This window comes from Sinohyriopsis cumingii, chromosome 2, assembly GCF_028554795.1.
Source record: "Sinohyriopsis cumingii isolate HCF-2022 chromosome 2, ASM2855479v2, whole genome shotgun sequence".
In the NCBI taxonomy this organism is placed as follows: domain Eukaryota; kingdom Metazoa; phylum Mollusca; class Bivalvia; order Unionida; family Unionidae; genus Sinohyriopsis; species Sinohyriopsis cumingii.
The window spans coordinates 85,851,498-85,879,468 of record NC_142962.1 but is presented as its reverse complement, the minus strand read 5'-3'; the positions used below and the strand labels follow the sequence as shown (position 1 = coordinate 85,879,468).

General features: G+C 35.3%; 1 protein-coding gene across 2 annotated transcripts in view; it reads left to right on the top strand.

Moving 5' to 3' along the window:
- The window catches only part of LOC149805312 (xanthine dehydrogenase/oxidase-like), a 212,841-nt gene that overhangs the window by 43,709 nt on the left and 141,161 nt on the right, over positions 1-27,971 (top strand). For both annotated transcript variants that reach the window (XM_089949223.1, XM_089949222.1), the window contains exons 8-11: positions 8,567-8,647; positions 11,595-11,736; positions 16,060-16,227; positions 27,806-27,882. In XM_089949223.1, coding sequence (XP_089805349.1) covers positions 8,567-8,647; positions 11,595-11,736; positions 16,060-16,227; positions 27,806-27,882 — 468 coding nt within the window. The remainder of the gene's footprint in view (positions 1-8,566; positions 8,648-11,594; positions 11,737-16,059; positions 16,228-27,805; positions 27,883-27,971) is intronic.

The following is a 27,971-nucleotide window of genomic DNA, read 5'->3' as shown; positions in this document are numbered from 1 at the left end:
CACCTAGATATGGTAAACGGAGGTAATAGATAATAGTTATTCCTTTTGGTATATCGACAGGAAAGACTAAATTTTCATCTTTACAGGATTCAAGGATGTAGATTTAATTTTCCTGATATTAGTGTCATTTGGAAATGTATTCAATGCAGAAATTTAGGATTTAACTTTTCCTTAGAATCTAATGCTAAATAAAATTTTACATTAGAACAAAATATATAGGGATGAAAATGTTTATGAAGAAAATCATAGATGATACAGTCAGACCTGTCCTAATGATCACCTTTACTCTGCAATCACTTGTTCACAACAGCCATTCTAATTTTCCTCAGCAAATTTCCAATATAAATGTTTTTTTTATGTAATGGTCACCTGCCTTCTACAGTCATTTTGGTAGATTCTCAGCCAAGAAGAATCCAGACTCTGTGCACCAAGTGGTCTATTCACCCATATATTTTTCAGTGGATTTGTGCACTTGGGGGCATCCAGTGTCTTTTTGTAATGATGAGGAATCACAGGCTGCCCATCTTTGTTTTACTGCTTGGAGGTGTTACACTGGCAGTCAGTTGGGATGAAATTTGAGGCTATGCCTTCCCTCCATTGGTTTTGATCCAAGAATCATTCAGAAATTCAAGGATCACACTTGTAAAGTGGTTCAGGTAACTCCACTCAGATACGACTAGTTCTAGTTGAATTATCAGGAGTGCTGTTTACCATATTAAAGCGAGGCAACCTAAGAGTAGACAAATTCTGGTGACATTCACAGGTGTTTCATAGCTGCTCTTGTCCGGAAATCCATGCATAGAAAGGAATGTCAGCCTTCAGTTATAGAGAGAAACAAGAAGGCACTCCACTTTGAAGGCTTATGAGAGGAATTGGCAGGTTTTAAGGGACTGATGCAGAGATAGTATTGTCCCTTTGCTTGCCTTGATCTCACAATAGGCTGACCTTTTCTCAACAAAATGCCAGCACTGTTACTATCAAAAAATTGTTCCATCATTTCTGATGCATTCTGAGCAAGTTGAGACCATGACAGCAACCTATCAGACATATTGGCAAATATTACCTGAATCACTCACCTTACTTCCTAATTGGCATCAGTCATGGGTTTTGACTTGGCTCAAATCTTATAAGTTCAAAACCCTTAGCCAGAACCTAGAATAAGCTGCTGTTTTACAAAACTTCGTTTCTAATAGGGATAACCTTGAATTAGCTGCATGCCCTTTAAATGGATTTGAATTATTTTCTGTTCAGACTAGGTTTGATTGTTAGAAACTGTTTGAAATCTGTAGAACACCTTAAAGTGGTTATCCACTCTCTCTCCCCAAGCAATACGTCAAGAAGGGCAGCAATGCAGACCCAGTCAGTTTTGTCAAGCATTGCATGAAATATATGGTGATGAGTCATGAGAATCGGCATATCTCTCATCCAGTTTAGGCAGAAATACTAGAATCCATCATATGCATAGGTCAGGTATAGGAAAATTTCACCCAAGGGTCATAAGTTTGTTTCAGACGGAGGGGTGGGGTGGCTGTGCTGAGTGTCTGAAGAAGTAGTTGGATACTGATTGTGGAGGTTTCGTATTCTATACTGACTTTATTGATGGAATTTTTTTCTCTCACATTTCTGAATGAAAAATGATGGACAATGGTGTATTGTGAATACTGCTTAAGATGACAGAACACACATTGTAAATATTGATGTAACTTTCAGATGGCAGAACACACATTATAAATATTGCTGTAACTTTCAGATGGCAGAACACACATTGTAAATATTGCTGTAACTTTCAGATGGCAGAACACACATTGTAAATATTGCTGTAACTTTCAGATGGCAGAATACACATTGTAAATATTGCTGTAACTTTCAGATGGCAGAACACACATTGTAAATATTGCTGTAACTTTCAGATGGCAGAATACGCATTGTAAATATTGCTGAAACTTTCAGATGGCAGAACACACATTGTAAATATTGCTGTAACTTTAAGATGGCAGAACTCCTGTTGTAAATATTTCTTGCCTTAAGAGAGAGCTTACAAAATTAGGTTTACGCAGAAATATTAGTTGTAACATTTAAATTGCATTTAAACATTTTTAGCTATCAAAGAAGACTGTGACTGAAATTGCCTCGGTACTAATAATAATACACAGTATCAGAATTGTGTGCTGCAGATAGCTGGCACAATGAAACAAATGTGAACAGTTTAAACCCTAAATTCTCTTTTACCTATAAGATTAATTGAGACTGACATAAAATAATGAACTTTGATCTCGAATTGATCTATCCTTCAAATGTAATTGGGAATATTTTGTTTAAAAAAAGTAGCATTTAAAACAATGGCTTTTTCAGCTTGAAATGAACTAAATTGATCATAGAGCAAAATGGCCTATTTGTAGAACACTTCAGCCAATGCTTATTTTAGTGTGTTCATGTTTATCTTAATTATTGTGGTAGAATGTTACTGTGATGATTGAAGTGTTTGCTACACTGTGTACATTATGCTTGCACTAGTAGGTCGAAATTGTCCACAAATAAGGATAAAAAGGTCACATGTGAAGCAGGATAGAACTGTCCTGCACCAGTGTTCCACACTGGAAAACGTAATCACACATATACAGGAATATAGAGGATATTACCTATCAAGCCCCAGGCATCATGGCTGAAGTGGATAATGTCCTCAGTGTCTTTAATATTTTCATATGATCAGATGCGCCTCATGACAATTTCTGTTGCATTTGAATGCGTCATTTGAATCATAGATATAATGGAAGCCATTGGCTGGCATGCACAGTCAACCTTTTGCAGTTTTTGTCTTTGATATCTAATATGAGTGAGATGAGAATTGAATTTGGTAGATTCAGTGGATTTGTTCCAGATTACCAGACCCATTTGAAGTTGGCACAACAGCCTCATGTTGTAGGATTAACATCTTTGCTGCATTCACCCAAAGTATTTTGCTCAGGAAAGAAAAATTATCCTTTTAATCTTTTCTGTGTGTTGTTATGTGACCATCATTGTTCTGTCTTCATAATTTTATTGGTAGAGTGGTTGATTATTCTTGTAGGGACTGCAGTCATTCTTACTTAAAGAATGCAGTTTGTACAGGTTGAATGTTCATGCTTTTCCTCCTCTTACTAATTCTTCTAAAGTTAATGTAAAATGGGAATGTATTTAATGGAGAAAGTACAGTTTGTAATAACATTGTGTTTCTCCAAGTATACTCACCCGATTACATTACTGTTAAATGATGTCACACTTCAATGCAAATGTGAGAACTGTTGTTCAGATTAAACTGTGCCAAGTTGTTTGAAGCGCTCTCCGTTACGAATCACTGCCATCTCACCTCTGTCTGCGCTTGTTCGAGTCTTGGATTCAGCCATTGTGGGTATGTGAGAAAGCTTGCCAGTAGCTTCTCGTGGGTCACTGGTTCTTTCCGGGGTTTTCCCAGGTTCTTCCTCCATCATTAATACTGGCCGCCATGTATAGCATATCATGTGCTGAAAAAAGACATTAAACCCCACAACAACAACAACAACAACAACAACAAAAAGATTAAACTGTAAACAACCTGTAGATGGGTTACCACCTAGCTGTGGGAAGGGGAAGTAATGAGCAAGAGTTGCTTCCCTTGTTCCATCTGGTTTATAACTGGCATACCTACCAAAGTTTCGAAACATTGTGCTTTGCAACCTTCCAGACATTGTGTTTTTGGGTCCCAAGACATTAAGTGTACAAGGATTAAAAAAACAACACTATTCAATTGAGAATGTGCTATTAAGCATATAGAAATGTGATTGGACATACAAATTTGAAATTCTGGGTTCATGTAAGCATATAAAATGTGATTGGACATTCAGATTTGAAATTCTGGGTTCATGTAACCATATAAAACATGATTGACATTCAGATTTGAAATTTTAGGTTCATGTAAGCATATAAAACATGATTGGACATTCACATTTGAAATTCTGGGTTCATGTAACCAGATAAAACATGATTGGACATTTAGATTTGAAATTCTGGGTTCATGTAACCATATAAAACATGATTGGAAATTCAAATTTGAAATTCTGGGTTCATGTAACCATAAAAACATGATTGAAAATTCAAATTTGAAATTCAGGGTTCATGTAACCATATAAAACATGATTGGACATTCACATTTGAAATTTTGAGTTCGTGTAAGCATACAAAACATGATTGGACATTCAGATTTGAAATTCTGGGTTCATGTAACCATATAGAACATGATTGGACATTCAAATTTAAAATTCTGAGTTCGTGTAAGCATGCAAAAACATGATTGGACATTCAAATTTGAAATTCAGGGTTCATGTAACCATATAAAACATGATTGGACATTCAAATTTGAAATTCTGGGTTCATGTAACCATATAAAACATGATTGGACATTCAAATTTGAAATTCTGGGTTCATGTAACCATATAAAACATGATTGGACATTCACATTTGAAATTTTGGGTTCCTGTAACCATATAAAACATGATTGGACATTCAAATTTAAAATTCTGAGTTTGTGTATGCATGCAAAAACATGATTGGACATTCAGATTTGAAATTTTGGGTTCATGTAACCATATAAAACATGATTGGACATTCAAATTTGAAAAGGACGGCCATGGTAACTAAGTTGTCAAAGTGTCTGACTCATAATCCAAAGGTTACATACACAACTCAGCCAGCCTGATTCAGTTGCCTTGGTGTAGCATTGGAAAGACACTTTATTCCCATTAGCCAGTATGATTTAGCCAATAAAATGAAATTTGAATAAAATAAACTGTTTTCTTGAAAGCATATAATAAACTTTAAAATGATTAATAGTTTGTAGACTTGGCACTCAGAAATACTTACACACACACACACACACACACACACACACACACAAACACACACACACACACACATACACACACACACACACTCATGATAAAAATACACCAAGTTTCTGTATTTAAAATCCATTGGATATTGGAATACAGTCCAAAATAGACACAGTCTTTGCTCTTCATAGTAGTTTGGAAGGGGAGGGGTGCTTGTGTCATTGGAGTACATCTTTGCAGTCATCAGAGATTATATGCTGTTGTTCTGAAGATCTTGTTGAATTGTTCTGAGCATATAAAATTGTCTTTCTGCAACTGCATTGCTATGCAGGAGTGTGAAATATGCAGTTGTCACACTACTTTAAGTTAGAAGGTTAAACCTTGTTTTTTTATTATTTGAGCTCTGCATTTATTCATTATCCTGATGCTGGGTGGTGTTTTGTGTGTCATTGTATGTCATATGTTATACACAACATGATTGATGGTGTTACTGTGTCATTGCATGATGTCACAACCCTGCTGCTGTATTATAAATAATGCTGATCCACTACAGTATTATAAATAATACTGCAGAAGGTGTGCATTAAAATTTAATGACTCACGAGGCCCCCAGTCAGCAGTTCCGACTCTCTATATACATATAACAACTCAAGGTTGAATAAATAACAATTTTATCAAATATACGAATGCAAGAATTTCATGGACATAAATCTTCAGCTCAGTATATCATAATACAATAATGGCCGGGTTGACCAAATGCCCTTTACTCTTTACTTCGTCATATAGAAATTACTGTCCTATTGTGAGAGAGTCTCTGTTCAGTGAGTTTTCCCAAGTACTCATCTAATTTCTCTTCTTTCCTCCTTCCTTTATATTCCTCCTTCTATACACTGTGCCTCTTGTGTAGACACTGGAAGTCTCCATGGCTTCCTTTTTATTATCTTGGTGTCGTCACTTCGTACACCCTGGAATATCTCAGCACCGACTCTCACGGCACCCTGGGAGCTTCCTTTGAGAAGCTTGTTTACCCAGTTCAATTCCCTTCTTTTTATGAGTTAAGTCTCGGATTGGCTTTTAGCTAAAGATTCCCTCCTCAACATAAGCTTCCTGCTTTACTAGACAATACGTCTCTTTCCCCCGAGAATTAGCAGCTCACTGACGGGTCTGTGTGTGTTTACGACTAAGAATGAAGCATTTTCCCGCCTAAAGTATTAGCCCCTCCCAGCAGAAGATCTAGCTTCTCTCATCCCTAATTAGTCGACATGCCTACCGTTTGATATTCTTTCCACCTGGGTCCATGTTTCTTCACACTATCTTGGCACGGTATGGGGTATCTGGCCCGAATATGCCCTTCAGCAGAAGTCCCGCTTGTACAAGTATTAAATACCTTTGAATACTAATTATGGTTTGATATTTGCAGAATTATGACACTATGATCTAGAATACAAAAGTGAAAATTTAAAAAGAACTTAGAGTAATGCAAATTAAATCCCAAATAGTCCAAAAAACTTTAACGAATAAAGTTCTAACTAAGGTGTTGAACATACTGGTGTAACAATGGTCTGAAGTGTGATGATGTGACAACAGTGATGCGATGAACTACAATAATATAATCCAAAATATCCTTATTTGAATTCACTATATTCCAAGTTAATATTCCTGGCCGAGAATATATTATTATACATGTATTTCCAAAGAATAATAATCTGAATCAATAACTCCAGCCCAATGAAGTTCGGAGAAAACAATAAAACTGACTTCTGCTTAAGAGTTTATGGCAGAAATAACTATTTTTTCCATTAAAATAGATGATATAACCATCTACTTGACCTAGGTCACAATTAGCATTTTCTAAACAATATTACTTGATGGAAAATTCTATTCTAGAAGATTCTGTTGATGAAATTACAATAAAGAACATGATAAACATATGACTCAGACCAAGATAATGATCCTAATATTTAACCTGCACAAGTATAAAAATATTAACTGTGCATTATTTGTTTACCAAAATGAAAACAAGATCAGTCTCTTTAGTAAGGAACACAGTCAATTTAATGTTGGACAAAGTCAAGTACAAAATGTAATTATCCATGCATATAACAGAGTTCATGCAGTCTTTGAAGGTCTTTCAGAGTTTGGGGAAAATGAGGTAGCATTTTCAAGGCCTTGAAAGTTTGGGAAAATCAAGCAGATTACCCCGAGGTCTTTAAAAGTCTTTGAAAATTGAAATAAACCCAAAAATTTTAATTTCTTTCCATGGTCACAAATAAAATTGTCCATGGTTGTTAGATTCGAACCCGTTTGTTTGTACCCTCCACCGATTTCAATAATGGAAACCTTTAATGTGATAAAAAGTGCAAGGAACTTAGTCAGTTCATTCATTGATTTATAATTTCTAACCTGACCGTGAGTAGAGTGTTGCTCGATTGAGAAAATCAGAGAGGGAAAGAAACGGGAGTTAGCTATGGATGAAGTGGAAGAACTTTAAGCCCAAAAGCTGTATCTTGAAGCTGACATTGCCAGCCTACTTGCTGCCTCTGTTCAGAAGGCAGAAGAAGCAGACTTAAAAGGATTCATTGTGCTTCTAACAGTCAAATGCTCTTAGGAGAAGAGCAGAGGAAAAGATGACAGCGGTGGCTTCTCTTTCCAAAAAGATTGGAGAGAAAAAACAGCAACTATAATAATGCATTTAAAGCAGTGCTGATGTCTGTTAAGAGAAAAATTTATTTTGTATTAAATCTAATGCATAAGTTACATATTTCCAAAATAACAACGAATGTTAACCTATCTTCAAGATCGTTATAAAGCAATTTTAGGAAATTAATTATAGTTTGAATTTCATCATTAAACAATATTGTAGTATTTTGCAGTCATTGTTTTCTCATATAACGTTTGTACAAAATGTTAGTGAAAATAGGTCTCGGAAATCTATGTTTGTGGCCTTTGAAAGTTTGGGAAAAGTCTTTGAATTTATCATTTAGAGTTCAGTATGAACCCTGTATAATGAATTTGAAAAACCCAAACTATCAAACAATACAAATTAAATATACATAACAGAATTATGTGCATAAAATGCCTCCCCCTTACTACTGCATGTCACAAACCCCATAAAAGAAAAGTTCTAAAATATAACTTTTTAGACTTTGCTTGAATCACCAATGGCTCATTCTTCCCAGAATTGCAGTTTCATTTTGATAATTTACCTTAAAAATTGAATCACACTCACACACTATTCCAGTTTCTGCATATTACTTGGATGGACTCATCAAACTTCAGAGAAATGTTACTGCTAATCACAAATTAGCCACTAACTGTTAATAAAGATGGCTTAAGCATAATCTTTGAAGCAACAATGAGTAAAAACTTTTGTTTCTTCAGCATGTATCACTTTGATTTAAACAACTTCAAAATGATTTGGGTTGTTCCACTTTGTGCACCTTTGTAATTTAATGTAATGGGTCCCACATCATTGATCAAGTAATATCACCCATGCTGTTGTGAGTAAGTTATATAATCTGGAATGGTGGCTTCTATATCTAGAGGCAGTGCAGCCAATTTTCCCTAATTTAAAAAAAAAATACCATCTTATACCACAAAAGTTCTTTATATATCCACCTTAAAGAAAGTTCCATGACATTTTTAAGATTTGTGTCTGTTCCTTTCCTGCCCCCAAGATCTGTTATAAGTCTTTAAATAATTTCATATTTGTGTACATCCAGTTATCAACAGAACTGTATGACAAATCAGAGTTTGCACCTTTGGATCCAACACAGGACCCAATATTTCCATCTGAATTACAGGTGAGTAGAAATGTCATGATGCTTTGCCTCTTGCTCCATAGGGTGCTAGTCATTTATTTACATGCAGTATATCTAATGATAATGGAATATTCTTCAGTGATCAATGTAGATCAAGGATATTGGAATATTCTTTAGTGATCAGTGTAGATCAAAGTTATCTGAATATTCTTCATTGATCAGTGTAGATCAAGGATATTTGAATATTCTTCAATGATCAATGTTAATCAAGGATATTGGAATATTCTTTAGTGATCAATGTAGATCAAGGATTTTGGAATATTCTTTAGTGATCAGTGTAGATCAAGGATATTTGACTGTTCTTTAGTGATAAGTGTAGATCAATGATATTGGAATATTCTTCAGTGATAATTTAGCTCAAGGATATTTGAATATTCTTCATGTATCAGTGTAGGTCTTGGATATTGGAGTATTTTTCAATGATCAATGTAGATAAAGGATATTGGAATATGTTTCAATGATCAACATAGATCAGTGATATTTGAATATTCTTTAATGATCAATGTAGATCAAGGATATTTGAAAAATCATTAGTGATCAATGTAGATCAGGGTTATTGGAATATTCTTCAGTGATTAATGTAGATCAGGGATATTGGAATATTCTTTAGTGATCCATGTAGATCAAGGACATTTGAATATTCTCTAATGATCACTGTAGAACAAGAATATTGGAATATTCTTCAGTGATCATTTAGATCAAGAATATTGGAATATTCTTCAGTGATCATTTAGATCAAGAATATTGGAATATTCTTCATTTATCAGTATAAGTCTTGGGTATTGGAATATTCTTCACAGATCAGTATAGGTCAAGGATATTGGAATATTGTTCAAAGATCAATGTAGACCATTGTATTGAAATATTCTTCAATGATCAATGTAGATCAAGGATAGTAATGTGGCTTCAGAATGCATATTCTTTGATAAGGAACATACAGATGCTTAAAATTCTTTATAATTTAATTGACAGAAAATGATTACAAATCTTTATCACTTTATTGACACATAATGATTATAAATCTTTATCACTTATTTGACACATAATGATTACAAATCTTTATTACTTATTTGACACATAATGATTACAAATCTTTATCACTTTATTGACACATGATTACAAATCTTCATCACTTATTTGACACATAATGATTACAAATCTTTATCACTTTATTGACACATAATGATTACAAATCTTTATCACTTTATTGACACACAATGATTACAAATCTTTATCACTTATTTGACACATAATGATTACAAATCTTTATCACTTTTTTGACACATAATGATTACAAATCTTTATCACTTTTTTGACACATAATGATTACAAATCTTCATCACTTTTTTGACACATAATGATTACAAATTTACAAATCTTTATCACTTACTTGACACATAGTGATTACAAATCTTTATCACTTATTTGATGGATAATGATTACCAGTATTTATCTTTTATTTGACTGATAACAATTATAAATGATTACAAATCTTTATCACTTATTTGACACATAGTGATTACAAATCTTTATCACTTATTTGATGGATAACACTTACAAATCTTTATCACTTATTTGATGGATAATGATTATAAATCTTTATCACTTATTTGATGGGTAACAGTAACAAATCTATATCACTTTTTTCATGGCTAACAATAACACATCTTTATCACTTATTTGACACATAATGATTACAAATCTTTATCACTTATTTAATGGATAATGATAACAAACCTTTATCACTTATTTGACAGATAATGATTACCAATATTTATCTTGTATTTGACTGATAACAATTTGAAATGGAAGCATCTCACAAAGGATTGATTGTCATAAAATGTATCAATATAATTTTATTATGTACCTATTTTTATTCATATAATTTTGATATTGCATTTCATATTGATGCTTAATAATGGTTTCCATATTGCATACCCAGGCTTATCTACTGGATGGTTTTAGTTATATCCATGCATGGATACTCATCAAGAAAGTGAATCGTACATTAATGATTTCAACCGTCCTATGAATTCTGACCAAACTGTTCATCTACAAGTAAATTAAGGATAGAAAAGGGTGAATATAATAAATGCAAAACTAACCTGTAGTCTTGTGGTTTGTTTTTAGTTGGAGCAAGGAACTTAGAACATGAGGTATCTTTAGTTTCATGGTTTGTTCTAAATTGGGGCAAAGAGGCTTCGCACATGAGGTATCTTTAGTCTCACAGTTTGTTCTAAGTTTGTCAAAGAACATGGAGAATGACATATTGGTAGTCTGATAGTTTGTAAAATAAAACAATGATGTAATGATGATACTGAAATGATTGGTCAAAGTTCTTTACACTGCATGTATCTTTGCTCAAAGTTCTTCACACTGCATTATCTGCTCAGAATTCTGTACACTGCATGTATATGGGCTGAATGTTCTTCACGCTGCATTATCTGCTCAAATGTGGGGCAAAGATTTTGGAACATGATGTATTGGTAGTCTCATGGTTTGCTCTAAGTTGGGGCAAAGAACTTGGAACATGACTTATCTGTAGTCTCACGGTTTTCTCTAAGTTGGGGCAAAGATTTTGGAACATGATGTATTGGTAGTCTTGTGGTTTGTTCTAAGGTGGGGCAAATAACTTGGAATAAAACATATCTTTAGTTATGTGATTATATCATTTAGTGGCTGTTTGAAAATTTTCATTCAGTTTGAACTTTTTGGTGCCTGTCTTTAAGGAAAATTAGTGACTATTAAGAGTCCATCAGCATTGAGTTAAAAGTTAATTTGTGAAGATGATCAATAAAATAAATCCAGTAAATAAGGATTTTCTTCTGATATTGAGTTTCTGTAAAAGTTTATTGCCAGCAAGTTTTATGACTGATGCTATTGTTGCTTTATAAATCTGATCTGTTAAATTTTTGTTTCCTCGTTGCAGATAAATATGAGTTATGCTTCAGAGTACCTGTACTTCTGTGGGGAGAGGGTAAAGTGGTACCGTCCAACAACCCTTGGTCAGCTTCTGAACCTAAAAAAAAAATATCCAAAGGCACGGCTTGTCATTGGAAATACAGAAGTTGGTAGGTGTTGTGTTAAATTTATATTGTAAAAATGACTAGAGGTATTAGCAGTAAAACTTGCTGAAAAATTCAGTTGGAAAACAAAGGATGTTGCCATTAAATCGATGGACTTTTGGTGATAAATTTTTCCACTTATCTAATAAATAGAGTTCTCACCATGTCAAGACAGAAAATAATCCAAATGGAAGGAAAATAATTTTTATAACTCAGTTCAGAGTCAGTGAGATAGATTCACTGACATAGATTTTAACTGACTGGAATGTTTCATTCTGAAAGTTGTCACTTATGGCTTTTGATTTTTTGAACCATAGCACAATGTCATGAAAATTCATTGATGCACTGTTTTGACAATTAGTCATCTAATACAGGAACATTATTGAGGTTTGACAATTAGCTGTCTAATACAGGAACATTACTGAGGTTTGACAGTTATCTGTCTAATACAGGAACATTACTGAGGTTTGACAATTAGCTGTCTAATACAGGAACATTACTGAGGTTTGACAATTAGCTGTCTAATACAGGAACATTACTGAGGTTTGACAGTTAGCTGTCTAATACAGGAACTTTACTGAGGTTTGACAATTAGCTGTCTAAAACAGGAACTTTACTGAGGTTTGACAGTTAGCTGTCTAATACAGGAACATTACTGAGGTTTGACAATTAGCTGTCTAATACAGGAACATTACTGAGGTTTGACAATTAGCTGTCTAATACAGGAACATTACTGAGGTTTGACAATTAGCTGTCTAATGCAGGAACATTACTGAGGTTTGACAATTAGCTGTCTAATGCAGGAACTTTACTGAGGTTTGACAGTTAGCTGTCTAATACAGGAACATTACTGAGGTTTGACAATTAGCTGTCTAATACAGGAACATTACTGAGGTTTGACAATTAGCTGTCTAATACAGGAACATTACTGAGGTTTGACAATTAGCTGTCTAATGCAGGAACATTACTGAGGTTTGACAATTAGCTGTCTAATGCAGGAACTTTACTGAGGTTTGACAGTTAGCTGTCTAATACAGGAACATTACTGAGGTTTGACAATTAGCTGTCTAATACAGGAACATTACTGAGGTTTGACAGTTAGCTGTCTTATACAGGAACATTATTGAGGTTTGACAATTAGCTGTCTAATACAGGAACATTACTGAGGTTTGACAATTAGCTGTCTAATACAGGAACATTACTGAGGTTTGACAGTTAGCTGTCTAATACAGGAACATTACTGAGGTTTGACAGTTAGCTGTCTAATACAGGAACATTATTGAGGTTTGACAATTAGCTGTCTAATACAGGAACATTACTGAGGTTTGACAGTTAGCTTTCTAATACAGGAACATTACTGAGGTTTGACATTAGCTGCCTAATACAGGAACTTTACTGAGGTTTGACAATTATCTGTCTAATACAGGAACTTTACTGAGGTTTGGCAATTAGCTGTCTAATACAGGAACATTACTGAGGTTTGACAATTAGCTGTCTAATACAGGAACTTTACTGAGGTTTGACAATTAGCCATCTAATACAGGAACATTACTGAGGTTTGACAATTAGCTGCCTAGTACAGGAACATTACTGAGGTTTGACAATTAGCTGCCTAATACAGGAACATTACTGAGGTTTGACAGTTAGCTGTCTAATACAGGAACATTACTGAGGTTTGACAATTAGCTGTCTAATACAGGAACTTTACTGAGGTTTGACAATTATCTGTCTAATACAGGAACTTTACTGAGGTTTGGCAATTAGCTGTCTAATACAGGAACATTACTGAGGTTTGACAATTAGCTGTCTAATACAGGAACTTTACTTAGGTTTGACAATTAGCCATCTAATACAGGAACATTACTGAGGTTTGACAATTAGCTGCCTAATACAGGAACATTACTGAGGTTTGACAATTAGCTGCCTAATACAGGAACATTACTGAGGTTTGACAATTATCTGTCATATACAGGAACTTTACTGAGGTTTGACAATTAGCTGCCTAATACAGGAACATTACTGAGGTTTGACAATTAGCTGTCTAATACAGGAACATTACTGAGGTTTGACAGTTAGCTGTCTAATACAGGAACATTACTGAGGTTTGATAGTTAGCTGTCTAATACAGGAACATTACTGAGGTTTGACAATTAGCTGTCTAATACAGGAACATTACTGAGGTTTGACAATTAGCTGTCTAATACAGGAACATTACTGAGGTTTGACAATTAGCTGTCTAATACAGGAACATTACCGAGGTTTGACAATTATCTGTCTAATACAGGAACATTACTGAGGTTTGACAATTAGCTGTCTAATACAGGAACATTACTGAGGTTTGACAATTAGCTGTCTAATACAGGAACTTTATTGAGGTTTGACAATTAGCCATCTAATACAGGAATATTACTGAGGTTTGACAATTAGCTGCCTAATACAGGAACATTACTGAGGTTTGACAATTAGCCATCTAATACAGGAACATTACTGAGGTTTGACAATTATCTGTCTAATACAGGAACTTTACTGAGGTTTGACAATTAGCTGCCTAATACAGGAACATTACTGAGGTTTGACAATTAGCTGTCTAATACAGGAACATTACTGAGGTTTGAAAATTAGCTGTCTAATACAGGAACATTACTGAGGTTTGACAATTAGCTGTCTAATACAGGAACATTACCGAGGTTTGACAATTAGCTGTCTAATACAGGAACATTACTGAGGTTTGACAATTTGTTGTCTAGCAAAGGAACATTACTGAATAATGCAAATCCCTGAATATTGTGTAATAAAAACCTTTAAGCTTGTTTTTGTTTTCCATGAAGTTTATGAAACTCACTGAAATAATACAATATGCATTAATTGCAATCAGCTTATGGCATATAATTCAAAGTAACCTGTTCCCTCATAGCACTAGCCACTCAGTTACATGGCTTAGCAATGTGCTATAAGTAGTACAGCAAGCCATAGTACCCCTGTATGACTTGTCACAAAACAAAATTACATTGATTTGTACATAATTAAAGATATTAGAATAAAATTTTAGTTCTTAATAATTAAATGTCTTTTTAATTATATCCAGCAATCTGATTTGTCAGGATGATCTGAGCATCAGAACTGAAATAAATTTTCACTTGGCTCTGTCCACTAGTTCTGTTTTTAGGAGAAGTTGCAGAGAATTTTGGGTAGAATAAATTGCAAGCTAATATTTGCTGATAGCAGCTATGAGGATAGTGTATCAGAAATTACAGCTCCTCGCTATGGTGTAAAAATAAAACAATGATGTAATGATGATACTGAAATGGTTGGTCAAAGTTCTGTACACTGCATGTATCTTTGCTCAAAGTCCTTTACACTGCATTATCTGCTCAGAATTCTGTACACTGCATGTATCCAGGCTGAATGTTCTTCACACTGCATTATCTGCTAAAAAAATGTGCACACTGCATGAATCTGTGCTCATTGATCTGCACACTGCATGTATCTGTGCCCATAGTTCTGTAAGTCCTTTTTCATATTGTTTAAAGTGGAAACTGATGAACTAGGGATTTGATAGAAATAGGCTCTTAAATTTGCCAGTTGTGTCGAGCCAAGTGATAGAGAGGGTTAATTAGTACTTATGGGAAGTGATAGAGAGTGTTAACTAATACTTATGCCAAGTGATAGAGAGGGTTAATTTAGTGCTTATGCGAAGTGATAGAGAGGGTTAAGTAGTACTTAATGCCAAGTGATAGAGAGGGTTAATTTAGTGTTTATGCAAAGTGATAGAGAGGGTCAGTTAGTGCTTATGCCAAGTGATAGAGAGGGTTAATTAGTGCTTATGCCAAGTGATAGAGAGGGTTAATTTAGTGCTTATGCAAAGTGATAGAGAGGGTTAATTAGTGCTTATGCCAAGTGATAGAGAGGGTTAATTGGTGCTTATGCCAAGTGATAGAGAGGGTTAATTAGAGCTTCTGCCAAGTGATAGAGAGGGTTAATTAGTTTGTAAGCCAAGTGATAGAGAGTGTTAATTAGTGCTTATGCCAAGTGATAGAGAGGGTTAATTAGTTTGTATGCCAAGTGATAGAGAGGGTTAATTAGTTTGTATGCCAAGTGATAGAGAGGGTTAATTAGTGCTTATGCCAAGTGATAGGGTTGAATAGTGCTTATGCAAAGTGCTGCAACATTCTGCTCTGCTATAGATTTCTGGTTTTAAGTGCAGCTGAAAATCTCACTGTATACATCAAGATTTTACATTAATTTGCTCTGTGTCTTATTTAATTGTGAATCCAAAAATCCATGGATGCTGGTAAGATTAATAGTTTTTGCAATTTTTTGTTTCTCTAGGAGTGGAAGTGAAATTGAAGAATATGCACTACCCAGTTCTTATAGCTGCTACCCATATCCCAGAGATGAATGAGATTAAGGAGAGGGAGGAAGGGGTGAAGTTTGGAGCCTCTGTTACCCTCACTCAGTTGGAGGAGGTACTGAAAGAGTGCCTTGAGAAATATTTGGGTAAATATAAAAATTTGCAAATTGCTGTACTTGAAGTTTACTTCAGTTAGAAAATTTCAATGCCAGGATAATAATGGTTTATTATTAGCATATAATTTATTTACTTTGAGAAGATAGCTCCATAATTTTGGGGGTTTAGAGAGAAAATGTCATGATCATGAATTTAAAATATTGAAGTTAGTGTAAATTTGTGCACATTCTGTTACCCACAGTAAGTGTCTTACCATGCATGTCCAAGTCTTAGACATGTTCATCATTCTAGATGTCTATCAGCACTTGTCCATGGTGTAGACAAAATTATCATTCTAGATATCTGACCATTGTTCTTCAAGTATTCAAGCCTGACCAGGCTTCTCCAAGGTTTAGACAAGACATCCATTGTAGATATCTGACGAATTTTCCTCAAGTCTTTATGTGTAATCATGGTTTCCACGATTTAGATAAAATCATTCTATATGTCTGACCATGTTTCTTTAAGTCTTGATATCTGACAGTGATTCTTCAAGTCTTGATGTTGAACTGTACTTTTTTCCAGTCTCGATGTCAGATCCTGCATCTCCAAGATTTAGACAAAGTCATCATTTTAGATGTTTGACCATGAACGTCATTCTCTGTCTGACCTGCCTCTCCATGTCTTGATTCAGACCATGCTTATTCAAGTCTTGATATCTGACCATGCTTCTTCAAGTCTTGATATATGACCAGGCATGCTTCTTTAAGTCTTGATATCTAACCATGCCTCTTCAAGTCTTGATATCTAATCATGCTTATCCATGTCTTAATTCAGACCATGGTTCTATAAGTCTTGATATCTGACCATACTTCTTCAAGTCTTGATATCTGACCAGGCATGCTTCTTTAAGTCTTGATATCTGGCCATGTTTATTCAAGTCTTGATATCTAACCATGCTTCTTCAAGTCTTGATATCTGACCATGCTTCTTCAAGTCTTGATATCTGACCATCCTTCTCCATGTCTTGATTCAGACCATGCTTCTTCAGGTCTTGATATCTGACCATGCTTCTTCAAGTCTTGATATCTGACCAGGCATGCTTCTTTAAGTCTTGATATCTGGCCAGGTTTATTCAAGTCTTGATATCTAACCATGCTTCTTCAAGTCTTGATATCTGACCATGCTTCTTCAAATCTTGATATCTGACCATGCATCTCCAAGTCTTGATGTCTAACTTGCTTATCCAAGGTTCATCTTTGTAGATGCAGTGATTCACATAAATCTTGATGTATAATAATTTGCAGTGTTTTGAAAATTTGAAAATACAAATTCACTGGCAACTTATAGCAGATGGATTGTGCTTGGAAATTACGAAGTTTTACAGACTACAAACTTGTCAGCATGCTGTATTTATCTGAGGACAATCCCATGCTTGATGAATAGTTCATTCCCCATTTAGAAACATTTTTGGCAAATATTTAGAAAGGTTATAATTGGCTAATAATTAAACTCCCTGCCTACTACCATTTATCCTTTGAATAGGTTCCCTGGTCACAGTAATGATAGGAACATAAACCATGGTCTACACTAATGGTGATACTCCAGTTCCAACAGGTTTTAATTTTGATAAGCTATCCATACTGATCCAACAAGTACATTCTATAGATACAACTAGCCATTTACTCACAGCTTACCATCTGGGACAGCCTTAGAGAAGATGGCCATTCCATGTCTATACTTCCGGGTATGCATTATATGGATTTAGATTTTTATCATGACCAGGATGACTCTCACAGTGAGTGTGGAGATAAACTGGAGGATAGCTCACACTTGGGTCTCCCATGGAAAAGACTGAGCATAGTTTTAAAGCAGTATAGAGGAAATATATCGATGTTGTTGAACTCAAACCCTTTTCTACACTAGCACAAGGGGTCAAGTCCTCAGTCAATATTTATGATGAGGAAGTCAAACACTGGCTATTCGAAGAGAAAAAGTTGTCTCCAGTTACAATTATGGGCTACCGTTCTATGATATCAGATGCATTCCATCATCATGGCTACCATTCTATGATATCAGATACATTCCATCATCTTGGCTACCATTCTCTGATATCAGATATATTCCATCATCATGGCTGCCATTCTATGATATCAGGTACATTCCATCATCATGGCTCCCATTCTGTGATATCAGATACATTCCAACATTATGGCTACCGTTATATGATATCAGATACATTCCATCGTCATGGGCTACTATTATTTGATATCAGATACATTCCATCATCTTGGCTACCTTTCTGTGATATCAAATACATTCCATCATCATTGTTTTTCCGTTCTTTGATATCAGGTACATTCCATCATCATGGCTACCATTCTATGATATCAGATACATTCCATCATCATGGGCTACCATTCTATGATATCAGATACATTCCATCATCATGGCTACCATTCTGTATCATATAAATTCCATCATCATGGCTACCATTCTGTGATATCAGATACATTCCATCATCATGGCTACCATTCTATGATATCAGATACATTCCATCATCATTGGCTACCGTTCTTTGATATCAATTACATGCCATCATCATAGGCTACCGTTCTATGATATCAGATGCATTCCATCGTTATGGCTACCATTCTGTGATATCATATACATTCCATCATCATGGCAACCTTTCTGTGATATCAGATACATTCCACCACACCATCATGGCAGGGATTATCTTGATCAAAACAAAGACCTCTCTGAGTTGTTGTCCACTGTTGGCTTACATAAACTGTTGGCTTACATAAGCATAAGTCACATGTTTTTGTTTCCTAACTGGAATCTATCCTGCATTATGACCTGGCTGAATTCAAACATGTTCAAGCCTTTAGCCAGGACCTTGCTGAAGCTCCTTTCATACAAAAATCTTTAGCCAGGACCTTGCTGAAGCTCCTTTCATAAAAAAGTCTTTAGCCAAGACCTTGCTGAAGCTCCTTTCATACAAAAGCCTTTAGCCAGGACCTTGCTGAAGCTCCTTTCATACAAAAGCCTTTAGTCAGGACCTTGCTGAAGCTCCTTTCATACAAAAGCCTTTAGCCAGTACCTTGCTGAAGCTCTTTTCATACAAAAGCCTTTAGCCAGGACCTTGCTGAAGTTCCTTTCATACAAAAGCCTTTAGCCAGGACCTTGCTGAAGCTCCTTTCATACAAAACCTGTTTCCTGATAGTATTAGCTTCAGCATGCAGAGTCTGTGAATTACATGCCCTCTCAGTTGATCCTGCTGCCCACGTTCAGTTTTGATCAGATGGTTTGGCAGTCCCTATGACACAAACCTGGTTTTGTTGCCAAGAACAGGTTACCATCCATGGGTAACCAAAATTTTATGTCCTCTCTCCTGTATTGACATCTCTCAAGCTTTCAAATAAGATCTGGTTCATGTGCTCAGATGTTATTTGAAGCACACTGAATCCATTCGTTGAACTCAAAGACACATCTTTCTCCCATCTTATCTTGGAATGAGGACATAACCCCTCAAGCTGTCTCATCATGGTTGAAGTGAGTAATATATACATTCTCTGACTTCTCGCCAGAACAGAGTCATTTCAAGAAGATCTCTGCTCACAGAATAAGTGCAATCTCTACAAGCCTTGCCTTTGATTGTGATGTTTCTATCAAAAATTTTGTCGAGGCTGTTAGTGGGGAAGCGCAGTCAACCTTCTCTAGAAATTATCTTCACAACTTGGCCCCACAAGGGCACACTCTTGATCCTGTAGACCCAGACTCAGTTGCACAAGTAGCTCCCAGAACCAGTTGACATCAGCATAACCTTTTGATGAACACCCTGCTAGATTTGCCTGAAAGTTCTATTTGGTAAGAAGATTTTATTATTTCTTCTATCCAGACATAATCCACGTTGCTCCAGTTGTGCTGCTTGCAATTAGGAGAGTAGGTTAACCTTCATATGGGGGGATCCAGTATTTTCCTCTCAAAGGTTACCTGGGGTATAGGTTTCATGCTCAACATTCCCTCTGCCTATTACCTATTTTTGTAATGTTAATGTGGTTGGGGAACGTATTTAAAGAAGAAAGCAAATTTATTAATAAATTATGTTTCTCCTAGAATACTTACCAGATCTCATCAATTTAATACCTTCCGAACCTACCTGCAATGTGAGCATCTGTTTACAGAATGCTTGTCTCAGCTTTAAACTAGTGCCACCTGTAGGCAGCAAAGAGGAGATAATGGGTAAGAGTTCATGTCATTTGTCTATATTTTACAGACAGAAAGACAAATTTGTGTCTTTGGGAGGGCTGGATTTGGAAGTAGTAGGGCTTTTATTTCTAATGTTAATGTGATCAGGTAAGTTTTGTGGGAGAAACATAATTTGATAAAACAGTTTGCTTTCTTCATTGATTAAGCCATGTTCTGATCGAAAGATGGTTTTCAATCTTGTCACATTAAAATAGATGTAAAGTTGTCTCGTTACAATCATGAATTTAAGTTTGTTCTTGGGTAAAGTGTGCCTCCATGTGGTCAATTGGGCTCCTTTACTTATCTTAAATAAATATTAATTACCATTAATAAACATAATAATATTGTGGCTCTAACATGGTTGGGTCTATTATTATTATTGTTGAGTTATCTGCACTTATTGTCAACACAAAACATTCAAACAAAACTTACTGACTTCTTTGTAAATGTCAGAAAAGTGACTTATCACTATTAGTGCGGTACAAAGTTTGTTAATACATGACTCTTTCATTGTGAAATCATGGTATGTGATTTTCAACCAGGCTTACACTGGATCACACCTCAAGGCTGGCCTCATCTAAAAATACTTTATAACTGATTTTGTCAGTCCTGGAATGATTATATAATGTTCTTGCAAGGAATATTGTGTACTGCATTCATGCACAACCTGTGGGACTTGTACTTTGGAAAAATGCAATTCTAAATTATCTTCCATAGATTATTCCCTTAATTGCCTCAATTAATTGGATTATTTAGGAAAACTTTAAGTTCAGTTGATGGTACTAGACTGCAAAATGAATGATGCTAAAATAGAGGTGATATAAAGGTTTAGCTTGGAAATTTCATAATGGAGTTATGGAACTGGTCACTTGTTGTTTACAACTAGATGACATGCGGGCACTGATATTCCTAGACTGGATCTCAGTTTTTGAAGGCTATAATTATGATCAATAAACTATTGATTGGTGGCAGAACCCTTCCATCATTCTCTTCCATCCCCAGTGGCATTAGTGGTTCATATATTTGTGATTTCTTATTTCAGAACTGTTTTACTGTTTTTCTAATTTAATTTGGGTTCTTGACATTTAATAGTCAAAAGATTTTATAAAAGACCTTCACCCCTCAAGTATCTGCTCATGTCTAGAGAATGGCACAAACTTGAAAATCAAAGAAAATGATGTACTGTTAACTGAATGGTATGTACCATAGCTAATCGAACAGATGCCCTAGTGGTGGTGCAATTTTAAAAGGGGTGGGGGGCATTGAATACTGTACATCACTGTTTGAGTGTTACGACTCTGTGGTCACAAACTTAAGTAACAGAAAAGAAGCAAAACCAATAAGTTTTATAAACTTAACAAATAATTTAATTATTAAAAAAAACAAATGAAAAACGTGAGAGTAACTTAAAAGTATAATGAAGTGGAAACCAAATTAGTCCTTATAAAGGACTATGAAAATCCTAAATGAATAAAAAGTCCCTTATAATTTCAATACCAGAAATGCACTGGTCCTCCAAGAATGTGACATTGTCAAGATGGTGTTGTCCAGGATTCTTTCAAATAATTTATAACAGTTCTAGAATAATATTATTGTCCAAATAATGAGCACTTTCTATCACCACTGAACAGTCCAAACAAATGTTTTTCCTATCTAAAAGTATCTTAGTACAACATAAAATATGTCTGCAGAATTACAACAGGAACACAGAAAGTGTGAATGACTCCAGAAATCAGAATGAAACTGAATGCTTAATTTTCTCCTGATATACACTGTATATTGTGACTGTAATTTGCAATAGACCCCATGTGACAATATACACAATTGATTTACGACAAGCTAAACCTCATGACCACTGTAAAAAAAAAAGCAAACTCAAGCAGTACAGTCATGTCTCAGGATCATTTGGACTGACAAAAACAATCTTGCAAGGTACAGTGCAAGGAAGCTGAAGAAGAGGCAGACAGAAAAAGGGGTGGAAAGACAACATTAAGGAGTGGACTGGCATAGTATTTGGAGATTCCCAAAGGGCGATAGAGAACAGGGCAAGATGGAGAGGATTGGTTGGAAAGTCAACTGTGGTGCCCAAACTATCTCTTGGGTTAAGGGATTGATGATGATGATGATGATGATGATGAAGTATAAGCACATGACCTCGTACAGCCAATGGGAATCCACAAAACTCTTCTTGAAACTTCCATATCCCATCAGTCATTGAGAAATTATGCCATAGGCATCATTTTAAGTCTTATTATTACAGATATTATTACTAATTGTCAACACATATGTAAACATCTATTTATAGATCTACGTAATTTGTGTTTTAAACAGAGCCAAATTATGCAAACAATTTATAACAAAAAATATTCTATACAGCTTGTTGCCATGAGTAAAAATTATGAAAACTAATTAAAATCTAATACCCAAAGTTACAACAACAACAAAAACAAAAAAAAATATATATATATATATCTTTGACTTCCTCTATATTCACTGTAGATGAATATTTATACTTCATTTGTCTGACTTCATCATACAATAAATGTTTTTAGCGGTCTTAATTATTTTCAATTCGGCTGACTACCTGATCATATTTTAATAAGCTAACAAGTGATTGATCATTTATTACATGTAATATTGTCACTGTGATAGCCTATTGCATCATGGCTCTATCTAAAATATATACTCTACAGGGATGGACCAGAAGTTAAATACAAAATATAAACACAATACAGCTGTGTACCTGCACATTTAGTACTGCTTCCTGTACTAACTTTCATCATCATTCTCTTGATACCCAGTCCTGGACCATATGTCCAGCCTCAGTACAGCCTTGACCTGTGCCATCTACCTCTGGGGTAGTGAATATGGCAATCTGTCTTCCTTATATATTAAGTGCCATTCCCAAAACATAGACACACAGCATAACCAGCCCTGGATTTGATATGAGCTTTTCTCCCATACTTTCCAGTACCAGACACATGGAATCTTTGTAGTCTGTTATCAGATAGGTCCATCTCTGATCCCGATTCAATAGCAGTATGGTGCCAGCTATGCTGATTTCCCATTCTTTGACTCCCCCCCCCCCCACAAATACGTGCCTCAGACTTTTGGTGACATCCAATTAATCACCTTGAGATCATTGTGTCTCAGCAATGGTTGATTCCCAGTTTTTTTGCTGTCCCCAACAGCTTAGTTTGCCAGTTTTGTCATCATTATCTTTGCAGGAGGTTTCCTTGCACCTCCACTGTTAACTTTTATGAGTTTGAGGACATACCCTAACAAATACAATCTTGCTCAATCAGATGTTGTCCAGAAAAGACCCAGCATTCAGTGAATCAATTGAAAAAGTCTTTTCCTTTTGTTTTGATACTCATTGATAGGAAGTCTTCAAAATTTCAAAACAGAATGGGAGACATTAAAGGTCAAAATAGAGCAGTACATGAAATGCATCTTTTACTCTGGATTCATCTTGGATTCCTTTATCATCAAGGAAATCACGTCTCATTCTGTCCCACCTCTTTATTCATCTGGGCATCAGCTTCAAAATCTACATGTTTTGAGTATGCCTTCATCTGGGCATCAGCTTTAAAATCTACATGTTTTGAGTATGCTTTCATCTGGGCATCGGGTTTAAAATCTTCATGTTTTGAGTATGCCTTTATCTGGGCATCAGGTTCAGAATCTATATGTTTCAAGTATGCCTTCTTCTGGGCATCAGGTTCAAAATCTACATGTTTTGAGTATGCCTTCATCTGGGCATCAGGTTCAAAATCTACATGTTTTGAGTATGCCTTCATCTGGGCATCAGCTTCAAAATCTATATGTTTCGAGTATGCCTTCTGGGCATCAGGATCAAAATCTACATGTTTTGAGTATGCCTTCATCTGGGCATTAGGTTCAAAATCTACATGTTTTGAGCATGCCTTCATCTGGGCATCAGGTTCAGAATCAATATGTTTTGAGTATGCCTTCTTCTGGGCATCAGGTTCAACATTTATATGTTTTGAGTATGCCTTCTTCTGGGCATCAGGTTCAAAATCTACATGTTTTGAGTATGCCTTCATCTGGGCATCAGGTTCAAAATCTATATGTTTTGAGTATGCCTTCTTCTGGGCATCAGGTTCAAAATCTACATGTTTCAAGTATGCCTTCTTCTAAAATGCCTCATGTGGATAACATCTCAGATTGGAGAGTTGTATATTTGAACTCTGGAATCTCTTATCTTAGGTTTTTTCCAAAGCAGCCACGAAACCACCTTATTCTGTGCTGCTTGTTCACGAGAGCTCATATTATCCTCTTATCCTAGTAGCAGGGTAAACTTTGCAGTAGCAGGCCTAATAATCAAAGGTTGGACACTGAAAGGTCTTATCCTAGTAGCATGGTAAACTTTTCAGTAGCAGGCCTAATAATCAAAGGTTGGACTATGAAAGGTCTTATCCTAGTAGCAGGGTAAACTTTGCAGTAGCAGGCCTAATAATCAAAGGTTGGACACTGAAAGGTCTTATCCTAGTAGCATGGTAAACTTTTCAGTAGCAGGCCTAATAATCAAAGGTTGGACTATGAAAGGTCTTATCCTAGTAGCAGGGTAAACTTTTCAGTAGCAGGCCTAATAATCAAAGGATGGACACTGAAAGGTCTTATCCTAGTAGCATGGTAAACTTTGCAGTAGCAGGCCTAATAATCAAAGGTTGGACTATGAAAGGTCTTATCCTAGTAGCAGGGTAAACTTTGCAGTAGCAGGCCTAATAATCAAAGGTTGGACACTGAAAGGTCTTATCCTAGTAGCATGGTAAACTTTTCAGTAGCAGGCCTAATAATCAAAGGTTGGACTATGAAAGGTCTTATCCTAGTAGCAGGGTAAACTTTGCAGTAGCAGGCCTAATAATCAAAGGTTGGACTATGAAAGGTCTTATCCTAGTAGCAGGGTAAACTTTGTAGTAGCAGGCCTAATAATCAAAGGTTGGACTATGAAAGGTCTTATCTCAGCAAATGGAAGGACCTTATCTATCTCATGGCAGGCAACTTGCTGAATGATCAGCTGCCAGAAATTATGATCGCACAATGGCCGGCAATACTGGCCACAACAGTGCCCTCCTTCTGCTATTATGACTCCATGGTCTTAAAATAAGCAATAGAAAAGAGCAAAAACCAACAAGCTTTGTAAAATTCAACAAATAATTTATTTCCCTTGAATACAAAGTGAAAATGTAAAAATAACTTAAGGTATTGCAAATTAAATGCCAAATAATCCCAGAATTTTGAAAACAAGTCCCAACGAATAAAATTCTTAGTAAAATTAGCGGTAAGTAATTTTCAACACTAAAGATGTTGATGTGCCTGTAGTCTCTATGTACTAATTTATTGATGGTTCGATCTTTCTTATGATGACCGTGTTTTCATTGCTAAGAAAAGGATCATGCTCATAGAAAATCTTAAAAATGCAATCTTCTTTGGAATCTTCTTCCGAAGATATCAACAGAATCCCATTAAGGCACAGCAGTAGTACCTGAAATGGACTGAACCGATCAAAAGAGGGTGAACCTGCTTGTTTTCAGCACTTGAGTAAAGAAGGGATGATATTTCTGTTCAGGCACTGACCTTTTGTACCTTTTAGATTATCTATTGAGCTGTATGGAAATAATTTAAGACCAGATGCAATTCTTACATGTACTGGCAAATGAGGTTAGGATATAGTGATGGCCAGATGGATGTAAGCTGGAGATGATATTGTCTAACACTTAATTCTGAGACCTTTCATCTGAAATGGCAAAGATTTTGATGTGGTGGAACCTGTGCTTGCTGTGTAACAAATCTTTCCTAGGTCTCCAAACAGCTTTGGATATTACTGCACTTCTGATTTATTTACTGAGCAAACCTTTGTGTAAGCTGAGTCCACTCACTGACAATGTACTAACCATAGTGTGTATCTTACACAAGATAAATAGGTGCTGCACTTATGTTAGGAGACAGGGGATCTAACTCCCACCTTCTCTTTCTTTATTGCCCAATGGATTCTGATCAGGAAATATGTTGGACAAAGTTTGGGAATAAAGTATTGTTGTTTGATACTTTACAAACCTCCCAAGCTGAGCGCTCTCCGGTTTCATCCCTTGAAGAAGGTGCTGTAGTAGTAACTGACAACTGATGGGATTTGGCACCATTCTCTCTGTCCAAGAGAAATCTCTCTTTCTTGACATTTGATCACTTTTGTTACTAAAATAAACTGAGATTTTTTAACATTGCTCTTAAAATGAGAAGATGAATTAACAAGGTAGTGGGTGCATTCCTAACATTCTGGATAAAAATGATTAATGAAACATATTTTACTCCAAACATTATTTTCTGTCAATATATTTGAACAGTAACATGACAGATATTTGTCAGAATAATGCCAGCAGACATAAAAAATAGTAAAATGTAGGTTTACTTTTTTTTAGCTCTGAGTTTAGTTGTAATGGTTTCCTGGATTTTATAAAGAGATAAATAATTTGAATATGAATCAAGCTAGATGGAGATAATGAACTTAATGAGGCACATACAATACATCTCTGTGTTATATTGTACAGGCATATACAATACATCTCTGTGTTATATTGTACAGGCATATACAATGTGTTATATTGTACAGGCACATACAATACATCTCTGTGTTATATTGTACAGGCATATACAATACATCTCTGTGTTATATTGTACAGGCACATACAATACATCTCTGTGTTATATTGTACAGGCACATACAATACATCTCTGTGTTATATTGTACAGGCACATACAATACATCTCTGTGTTATATTGTACAGGCACATACAATACATCTCTGTGTTATATTGTACAGGCACATACAATACATCTCTGTGTATATTGTACAGGCACATACAATACATCTCTGTGTTATATTGTACAGGCATATACAATACATCTCTGTGTTATATTGTACAGGCATATACAATACATCTCTGTGTTATATTGTACAGGCATATACAATACATCTCTATGTTATATTGTACAGGCATATACAATACATCTCTGTGTTATATTGTACAGGCATATACAATACATCTCTGTGTTATATTGTACAGGCACATACAATACATCTCTGTGTATATTGTACAGGCATATACAATACATCTCTGTGTTATATTGTACAGGCACATACAATACATCTCTGTGTATATTGTACAGGCATATACAATACATCTTTGTGTTATATTGTACAGGCACATACAATACATCTCTGTGTACATTGTACAGGCATATACAATACATTTCTGTGTTATATTGTACAGGCATATACAATACATCTCTCTGTTATATTGTACAGCTTTACTTATTTATTTATTTACTTATACGTTACTTAACTTTTTCCAGAATACAAGACAAGGGTTTTCCAGGCAGTTATTGAAATGCTGCGATGGTTTGCAGGCAGTCAAATCAGAAATGTTGCTGTGAGTATTGACATTTGTATTTACAGGTATGAGTAAGGAATATAAATCCTTACAATTTGTATTTACAGGTATGAGTAAGGAATATAAAT